This window comes from Terrapene carolina, unplaced genomic scaffold (genome assembly GCF_002925995.2).
Source record: "Terrapene carolina triunguis isolate 2854851 unplaced genomic scaffold, T_m_triunguis-2.0 Scaffold34561, whole genome shotgun sequence".
Taxonomy (NCBI): Eukaryota; Metazoa; Chordata; order Testudines; family Emydidae; genus Terrapene; species Terrapene triunguis.
In genome coordinates, this window is record NW_020698912.1 from 1 (window position 1) to 9,386 (window position 9,386).

Sequence of the window (9,386 nt, forward strand, 5' to 3'; positions counted from 1 at the left end):
CAGCCTGACCCACGGGTACATGTCGGACGTCAAGCGCATCTCGGCCACCTCCATCTTCTTCGAGTCCATGCCCTATAAACTCAACGTGAGTGGGGAGGGGCCAGCGTGTGTGCAGGGTGCTCGCGGGGGGGGGGTAACATGCATTCACAGGGTGGGTCCCAGTCCCTTGCTCCTGGGGACCCCCCTCGAGGGGCTGGGCCAGGAGGTTTCTGCTGCTCTGGCGGCATTTGGGACCCTCGACTCGGGTGTATTTGGGGGGAAGGGAGCCCGGAGTGTCTGTCTCTTCCCCCCCCCCCAGGGGGTAACTCTCCAGCTGTGACCCCCTCCCCCCGCAGCCGGCCACGGGGTTGATCGACTACGAGCAGCTGGAGGTGACGGCCCGGCTCTTCCGCCCCCGCCTCATCATCGCAGGCACCAGCGCCTACGCCCGCCTCATCGACTACGCCCGCATGAAGAAGGTGCGGGGGAGGGAGGAGTCGGGGGGGGGCTTAGGACAGAGTGGGAGGAGCCTGGGGTGAGTGGGGAGCGAGGAAGAGGTCTGGGGGTGGGTGGGGAGTTGAGGGGAGGGGCCTGGGCTGGGTGGGGAAGGGGTTCCTGGCACCACCCCCACATGATGACCATGGGCCCTCCCTGGAGCTGGAGATGGGGGGGGGAGCCGGTGGGGTGGGTTGGAGGGGGGAGGTTGGTGTGAGTTGCCTGGTCCTGCCCTGCGGGGGTGGAGTGCATGGGGGGAGGGCTGAGCTGGGGGGGCGGGGGGAGGGCTGAGCCGGTGAGGGGGGATTGGAGGGGCCCCGCGGCTGACGCCGCGCCCGTCTCCGGCAGGTGTGCGAGGAGGTCCGGGCCTACCTGCTGGCCGACATGGCACACATCAGCGGGCTGGTGGCTGCCAAGGTGGTGCCCTCGCCCTTCGAGCACGCCGACCTGGTGACCAGCACCACGCACAAGACCCTGCGCGGGGCCCGGTGAGTGCGGCCGGGGCTGGATCCCCCCCTGGCCTCTCCTATCCCCCCTTCCCGCCCGCACTGCCCTTCCCCTCCCCCCGGCCTGTCCCTCCCCTGGCCTGTCCCCCTTCCCTCTTCCCCCACCCCGCACTGCCCTTCCCCTCCCCGCTGGCCTGTCCCTCTTCCCCCACCACACTGCCCTTCCCCTCCCCCCTGGCCTGTTCCTCCCCCACCATGACTGCCCTTCCCTCCCCCATCCTGCACTGCCCTTCCCCTCCCCCCTGGCCTGTCCCTCCCCCCGGCCTGTCCCCCTTCCCTCCTCCCCCACCCCGCACTGCCCTTCCCCTCCCCGCTGCCCTGTCCCTCCTCCCCCACCACACTGCCCTTCCCCTCCCCCCGGCCTGTCCCTCCCCTGGCCTGTCCCTCTTCCCTCCTCCCCCACCCTGCACGGCCCCTGCCCCCCTTTTGCATGCCCCTCCCACTCCCAAGAGGGAACCAGACCCTGGTGATTGTGTGGCCAGGATGCAAGTGGGTGGAGGGGCTGCGGGTCGGGAGTGAGGGGCACTGGCAGAGCTGGGGAGGGGCCCAAGGCTGGGATGGGGGTGGCCACATGATTTGACGCCTTCTGATCCAGAGCAGGGGCAGGCGCAAGGAAACCCCCCCTCTGCCCACGCGGACACCCCGATGGGCCTGCCCCCTGGAGAGGGGTCCCTACAGGGGGCAGCAGGGAGCTGAGCCGCCGGGGGATGGGTGGGCGGGTTGGGTTGTGGGCCCCAGGGCTGAGACCTGGCAAACTCGTCTCGGGCAGCTGCCCTGGCTTGTGGACCCCCATGGCTCGTGGGGGGGGTCACACCCTGACCCATCCCCCGGCCCCACAGGTCCGGGTTGATCTTCTACCGCAAAGGGCTGCGCTCGGTGGATAAGAAGACGGGCAAGGAGACCCCCTACAACCTGGAGGAGCCGATCAACTTCGCCGTCTTCCCCTCGCTGCAGGGCGGGCCCCACAACCATGCCATCGCCGCCGTGGCCGTGGCCCTGAAGCAGGTGGGGGCCCCCCCGGGGCGGGGGCGAGGCTAACACATAGCTGGGGGGAGAGGAGGGGGACGATCTATGGCCCCGCTGACCCCCCCCACCCCTCTCCCCCACAGGCCAGCTCCCCCGCCTTCCGGGAGTACTGCCAGCAGGTGCTGAAGAACGCCAGGGCCATGGCGGAGGCGCTGCTACAGAGGGGTTACACCCTGGTGTCAGGTGATGCCCGCGGGAGCTGGGCACGGGGCGGGGTTGGGGGGGTGCAATGAGACATAGTGGGTAGAATGGGGGATTGGGGCAGTGCAAGGCAGGCGCTAGTGGCTGGAGGTTTGGGGGGCAGAGCAGGGGGGAGGCGTCAGGGCTGGGCTAGCAGGGGGCTGCGGGTGAGGAGTGAGGAGTACCGGCGGAGCTGGGGGGAGCTGGCGGGGGCTGCGGGTCGGGGGTGAGGGGCACCGGCGGAGCTGGGGGGAGCCGGCGGGGGCTGCGGGTCGGGGTGCTGATCTCTCTCTCCCGACCCAGGCGGCACCGATAACCACCTGGTGCTGGTGGACCTGCGGCCGAAGGGCATCGACGGGGCCCGGGCCGAGCGGGTGCTGGAGCTGGTGTCCATCACGGCCAACAAGAACACCTGCCCAGGGGACAAGAGCGCCCTGACGCCGGGGGGCCTGCGGCTGGGTAAGGGGGCGCCGGGGGGTGGGGCGTGTCCGGCCTCCCAGCCCGAGGGGGGATTGATTCCCACAGTCTGTTCCCAGTACTGGGCCTTCCCCTGAGAGACCCCCCGGCCCCCCCCCTCTGGGGATGCCCCCCAGCTTTGCCCCCCTGAGGGTACCAGGGCGGCTTTGAACTCTCTGCCCTGGCGCCCCAGGGCGTCCGACATCAGTGAGAGCTGGGGACAGAACCCAGGAGTCCTGGCTCCCAGCCCCCCCTGCTCTCACCACTAGCCCCCACTCCCCTCCAGATGCCCCAGTGCTGGGCTTTCCCCGGGGTGTGGGGAGGCCGGCACGGTGAGGTAACTGTGGGGCTGGGCTCTCCCTGTGGGGGTGGGGGGCTGGCACTGTGAGGTAACTCCGGTGCCGGGGGTGGCGGCGCGGTGAGGTAACCCCGGTGCTGGGCTCTCCCCAGGGGCCCCGGCGCTGACGTCCCGCCGGTTCCGGGAGGCCGATTTCCAGAAGGTCGTGGCCTTCATCGACGAGGGGATCAGCATCGGCCTGGAGGTCAAGAGCAAAACCAGTGAGTGGGCGGGAGCTTCTCAGCCTCTGCCCTGCTGGTCTGAACGCCCCATGCGGGGGCAGGCTCCAGCCAAGGATCGGGCCCGTCCCGCCGGTGCAGCAGCCTGAGGCATCGGGGATCTCTGGGCTGGGGGGACCTGTGGTGTGACACAGGCACCGCACAGCTTCTCGGAAAGCCAGGGCACCTGGGTTCCATCTTGCCTCTGGGAGGGGAGTGGGGTGTAGTGGTTAGAGCGGGGGGGGGTGGCCAGCAGTTAGAGCAGGCGGGGTGGGGTCTAGTGGTTAGAGCACGGGGGGCTGGGAGCCAGGACTCCTGGGTTCTCTCCCTGGCTCTGGGAGGGCAGTGGGTTCTAGTGGCTAGAGCAGTTTTCCTTTGTACATTGGGGATAAAGCCCGTGCCACGGCTCTGGGCTGGACAGGTGGGTTGGGGGGGGGGGGGTGTCTTTGTGAAGGGGCGGGGGGGGGGGGGGGGGGGCTTGGCCGACCCCCTCCTCCGGCTTCCCCACTCACCCCCTCCCCTTGCTCTCCCCAGCCAAGCTGCAAGACTTCAAATCCTTCCTGCTGAGTGACGCGGCGACGCAGAGCCGCCTGTCCGACCTGCGCCAGCGCGTGGAGACCTTCGCCCGCTCCTTCCCCATGCCCGGCTTCCAGGAGCGCTGAGCAGCGGGGGCTGGCCCCGCCCGCGCTCCGGGGACAGAGACTGACCCTAACCCCAGGAGGGGGGCAGTGCTGGGACCCCGGGCATCCCACCACGTGGCACGACCCCTTCGTATCCCACTCTGCCCTGCAGCCTTCAGCCCCCCCCAGGGCTCCCCTGCCCCTGCAGCTGACTTCAGGCTGACCCGTTATTGTAGGGTCTCCGGCTGGAACGTCCCCCAGCCCCGTGCCAGCTCCCACCCCTCCTTACCAGTCACAATCAAGGTCGTCCCATTGCAGGTGCCCTGCGCGTACGCCCCCCCCTTCCCCCCCGGTGCCAGCGGGGGTTGGGAAAACGCCCCCAAAGGCCTAGTTCTGGGTCCCAGGCCTCTCCCGCTAAGGACGCTCCAGCTGCTTTTCCCCTAGACAGGGTGGGTCAAATGGGGCAGCGCGGTGGCGGGGGGGGAGGTCCTCCCTTGTCAGGGCGCCGCTGGTTTAACGGAGCGAAAAAACCTGGAACGTCGGAAAGTTGTGTTGTCTGCTGTCCGTCTGTCCGTCCATCGGGGGGGTGGGGGCAGATGCTGAGAGCTGCTGTCTGTCTGGGGGGCTTTCTGGCCCCTCCCCAGCCCAGCGTGTCCCCCGCCCTGGCTTCCTCTTCTCTTGCTGTCCATCAATGCCCCGCAGCCCTTCGGTGGGGGGCTCAGAACTGGGCTGCCCAGGGCGACCCCTGGCCCAGCCCCATGGATGGGGGCTTGGAGCTGGCCCATGGTAGGAGACTTCGGAAGCTGTCACTGTCTGTGCAGTGGGGGGCTGATTCTCTCCTGGCTGCTGGGGCGGGGGGGATCTCCCATTGCAGGGTCCTGCCACCCTGGGGGAGTGCTCCCCAGTGACCCCCCCCCCCACTGGGTAGATGGTCTCCAGGAGGCACCTCGCCACCCCTGGGTTTATTCTCCCTGTTTGTCAATGAGCCCGTTGAAATATCCAGCCCCTCGCTTCAGGGCATGGTTGACGCCCGCCTGGCTCTTGCCAACAGCCAGTGCCCCTGCCCCCCGCCCCCCCATGTGCACCAATGCCTCCCCATGGGACCCGCCGGCCTGGCTCGCTCAGGTGGGGCTGCCCCAGAGCTCTTGGCAGGGCTGTGCCCATGGGGCCTGGCACAGGGGGCAGCTCATGATCAATCATTTCCCCCCCCCCCCCGCCCACAGCAGGCACTTCTGCGACCACCTGGCCCCCGGCCCTGCCAGCTGCCCAGCTCCATCCGTTAAACCGGCACCAAACGCTATTAGCAGCAGCAGCAAATTGGATTTGTTAAGTGCAATTGGATTTTGCCGTGGGATGCGTGGGGGGGTTGGGGGGGGGTCACCCACAGGTTGCAGCAGGTTTCTTTGTTAACGCCCCCTCCCCCTGGGTCCAGCCAGTAAAATCGCCCTGCATGATTCAGATGGGGGGGGGGGAACTGGAGGAGTTTAACCCCCTCCTGGGCAGGCATTGCCTCTTGCTGTGGGGCTGGTGCACGAGGACGCCAGCAGCAGTGGGGTGGAGGGTGGTGAGCCCCATGCAGTGGGGGGGGTGGGAGGCAGGGCTGTGTCTGGCTCCCTAAAGCCCCTCTGTGGGGGGGCTCAGTCCTCTGGCCCCTTGCATCTGAGGCTGGGGGCTGGAAGGGGCATGTGCCACCCTCCATCGACCCCGGGCAGGGCTGCAGAGGGATGCCTCACCCCAATGGAGGGGGACCTGGGGACTTCCCCCCCAGCTCTGCTGGAGGGGCCGAGCTGGGCCTCTGTTACTCTGCGCCGAGCTGCTGGGCGTTTCCTCTTTTCTCCTGCTCCGGACGCTTAGCCTGGCTCAGTGCCCGCCTGGCGCTCGCTCTCCCCCGGGCCGGCCGCGTGGTTCCTCCAGAGCGCAGCGGTTGCTGGCGATGCCAGGGCCAGCTGCCTGCTCCGTGGCACGTCCCCGCTGGCCCATGCCACACAATGGCTGCTGTGTGTGCGCCGCCAGCAACCCACCCTCTGCCCCGCCGGTGCCAAACCAAACCGTCAGCAGGGCCCCAGCGAGCCCCACGGCAGCTGCTCTGCACGGGGGGGCTGGGGACCCTTTCCCAAGCAGGGTCTGTCCCTGGGGGATGGGGGGTGTCTCTGGGGTGGGACCCGCTGGGGGATGGGATAGTGACGGGCATGGAGGCTGCAGGAGGTGACCCATCACCTGGTGTTCACGCCCCAGGGGGCCTGCATGTATCGGGGGTGTGGGATGCCAGCTCTGCTTGGGGGGGGGCAGCCCCCTTTAGCTCCCCCTGCAAATGTGGTGTCCCACAGGGCCCCCTGCTGCGGGGGGTTACTGGCCAGGGCCTACTGCTCAGCGACAGCCGTGCCAGGGGGTGAAGGCGACAGTGGGTGCCCTAGGGAATGGAGGAGGCCAGCGCTGGCAGTGCCAGTGTGGGGCAGGCGGGGCAGTGAGTGTGGGGTTGGGTGGGGGGGCAGTGAGGGGGCCCAGAACAGGGGGAGCCACACGCACACGCTACCTTGCGCACACAGCAGTGTGCATGCCCATGTCTACACAGCCACACACCGATACGGGCGCATACAACCCCCCACCCAGCTACCACGCTTCTTTCTGCCCCCCAGCACAGCTGCAAACTTACACACAGATACACACCAAGCCAGGCCAGGCTCCTTGCCAGGGGCTGGGGGAGCCGCTGTCATGTCCTGGCCCCACCCCTCAGTAGAAGCACCCCCCACTCTCACGCTGCCCCCCCTCCATCTGGGCTCCCCCCCCCCCCAGCCCGGCTCTGGCCTGGACCATGGGAACAGGGACATCGGGACACCTCTGTGCTGTGCTGGGGGGAGCCCCCCCCCAGCACAGCGTGGGAGACAGGAAACGCAGCACATGGGGGTCGGGGGGGGGTCAGGGAATTCCCGAGGCGGCTGGAAAACGCTGACCGTGGGGCTACTCGGGTAGGAAAAGTCGGCTCCCGCGTTGCGTGGTGCATTGGGGTTTTATTGCAGTGCTGGGGGCGGTGCCCATCGCCAGGGCGTCAGGGCGCGGCCAGGGCCAGGCAGCATCGCCTCAGGCAGCGTGATGGAGCCATACGGGCCCTGAGCGGGAAGCAGGGGACACGGGGGGCAGCCAGGCCCGGCGGGGGCACCCACACCCGCCATGGTGGCCTCAGAAGTCGGGCCGATCCTTCTTCAAGCTCTTGTAGTCGGTGGAAACCGCCAGGAACTGCAGCGGGGGGAGGAAGCCGGGGGTGAGGAATTGAGGTGGTGCCCCCCCCTCCAGCCTCCAGCATGGGGACTCTGTGGGCCCCACGCCCCGTCGCCAGCGCTGGATCATGGGGCCTGGGCTGAGAGCACCCCCCCGTTCCCCCAAACTCATTTCACAGGGACCCTCAAACTGCACCCACCTCATGTGCATGACCAACTTGGAGTCAGAGTGATCAATGGGGGAAAAGCCCCATGCCCCACTCCCTGCCCCACCCCCAGGCCCATCTGGGAGCTGGTGCCCCCTAGAGGGGAAAGGCCCCATATTCCAAGCCCCACTGCCCTGAGCCAGCCCAGCTCACGGACCCCCCCTCTCCCCCCCAAGCCCCCTGCCCGCACTCACCTTGTACTGGTCGTTTGGACTCAGTTTATTCCACGGCTCTGGGTTGTTCTTCTTGTCCCAGCTGCAAGGAACCAAGAGTGGGGTTAGTGGGGAGGCGCCAGGCAGGGGTGGGCCAGTGGGGCCAGCGCTGCACAGAGGTGTGAATAGCTCCCCCTGCCCCCCCCCCCGGTCTCCCCCCATGGAGGCCAGGCCCCCCTCCCCATTGGCGCTCGGTACCGGGTCCCTTTGCCTACGGCCCAATTTTTAAAAACACCTGGTGCAACTTGTGGGCTGGTCAGCATGGTGACGCGGTGCATTTATTTGTGCTGGCGGGAAGCTGAAACGGGGGGGGAGGGGGGCTCCCATGTCCTTTCCCAAATGCCTGTGTCACCCCCATGTGCCTCCTCCCCCGCCCCGGTGCACAGCAGACGCTGCGCCGTGGGGACGGCTGCAGGGAATCGCCGGCTCTAACCCTTGGGTCCCATTGCCCCGGCACAGGCAGTGTGTGAGGGGGCAGCAGCCCAGGCTGCGTGCAAGCACGATCACGTTTGCACTGAGCGTGCAAGCCGTGAACGCCCCAGGCTCACGTCTGGTCCCACGTGCATGGCGCTAACATTCTAAGCGCACCAGAGGCCCCGGGCGAGCTGAAGGGGTCCAGGTCCCACTTAGGTAGGTTGACCAATTTCAGCCAGGGGAGGGAACACTACGCCTCCCTCCCCCGTCCCTCGCACCAGTGCAAAGTGGCCAGAGTGGGTGAGCTGGGGAGGCCGCAGGCCTAGGCTGGACGAGCCCGACCCAAGGGAGTTACTCTGCAGCCAAGGAGGGTTTGACGGCAGGATCGGAGGACGTTCCCGGCCACCGGTGGAGCTACGGCCGTTCACACGAGCCAAGGCTCCGGCCCAGAGCTGGCTGAGGCCACTGACTCAGTGGGGGTGTTTGCGAGAGCCGTGGGGAGTCAGGACCCAGGATGTGGTGCTGGGGGGGGGGGGGGACAAGGAGGCGCGGGCAGCTGCTGTCTGAGTTTAACGGGGCCTAATGGCTGTTTACCTGTGACGCGCCCTGGGGAAATAACCTGCAACCTTCCATTTAACGGGCAGGGAAATGAATCTCCGGGAGGCAGCTGCCAGGAGCCCGCGTCTGCCTGGCTGATGGAAGGCTGGGGACGGGAACCTGACAGGCGGCTGACGCCCCTTGGCCTCGCATGGGGGGGTAGGGCTCAGCCAGCAGGCCGGGCAGAACATTGACATTACTAGGTGCATTACGGTAGCAGCCGGACGCTGGCGCCGGGCGCTGCCCAGACACCCACGGTCAGAGCCAGGCCCTGCCCCACAGAGCTCCCAATCGACAGGCCCTAGGCAGCTGGAGGAAACTGAGTCACCGAGCACACAGGCCAGGCTTTCCGAGCGCTCGACGGCCCAAGGAACTGAGCCCTTAGCAAAACCTGCCCCCAGGGAGGGGCACTCAGCTCCCTCAAAATACATCCGGGGTCTGGACCGGCGCCTCCCCCAGCTGAGGGGGTTGAGCTCAGTTCCATCTTGGGGTGAAATCCCCCCCCATCCTCCACGGCAGCTGGCGAGCCAGTGTGGGGGTCACACAGGGCAGGGCAGGCTGCCCCCGGCAGCTCTGGCCTTCGCCTTCACCCAGACCCGTGCGTTTGGGGCGGGGCGGGGAGCTGCCATTGCGCCCCGGCCCTGCCCATCCGGCTCCCCAGCGGTGTGATTTGCTGCCAGCTCCTGCGGTGACGGAGGAAGGGACTCGGGCTGGCCTCGGGCTTCGCAGCCTCGCTCCCTCGCTGGCTCCTCTGTGAGCCCGGCTCCCCCGCCTGGGCCGCGGAAACTGGGTCAGCGGCTGGATACACAGACCAGGGGCTCGCTGGCCGCCGCGGCCACACAGCTGCTCCAACCATTGTACTGACTGCCCCATCCCTCCCTCCATCCATCCGTCTGCCTAGCCAGCCCCCTGCCCACAGTCACAC

At 68.1% G+C, this 9,386-nt stretch overlaps 1 protein-coding gene across 1 annotated transcript; it reads left to right on the forward strand.

Annotated features, from left to right (window-relative positions):
• Nucleotides 1-4: 4 nt before the first annotated feature.
• Nucleotides 5-4,365, forward strand: SHMT2 (serine hydroxymethyltransferase 2; the record flags this gene model as incomplete). The annotated part of the gene is made up of 8 exons (XM_026646248.1): nucleotides 5-85; nucleotides 336-458; nucleotides 823-962; nucleotides 1,820-1,985; nucleotides 2,090-2,189; nucleotides 2,490-2,645; nucleotides 3,093-3,200; nucleotides 3,732-4,365. Coding segments are annotated over 8 exons (1,002 nt in total), but the record flags the coding sequence as incomplete, so codon positions are not given.
• Nucleotides 4,366-9,386: the final 5,021 nt, after the last annotated feature.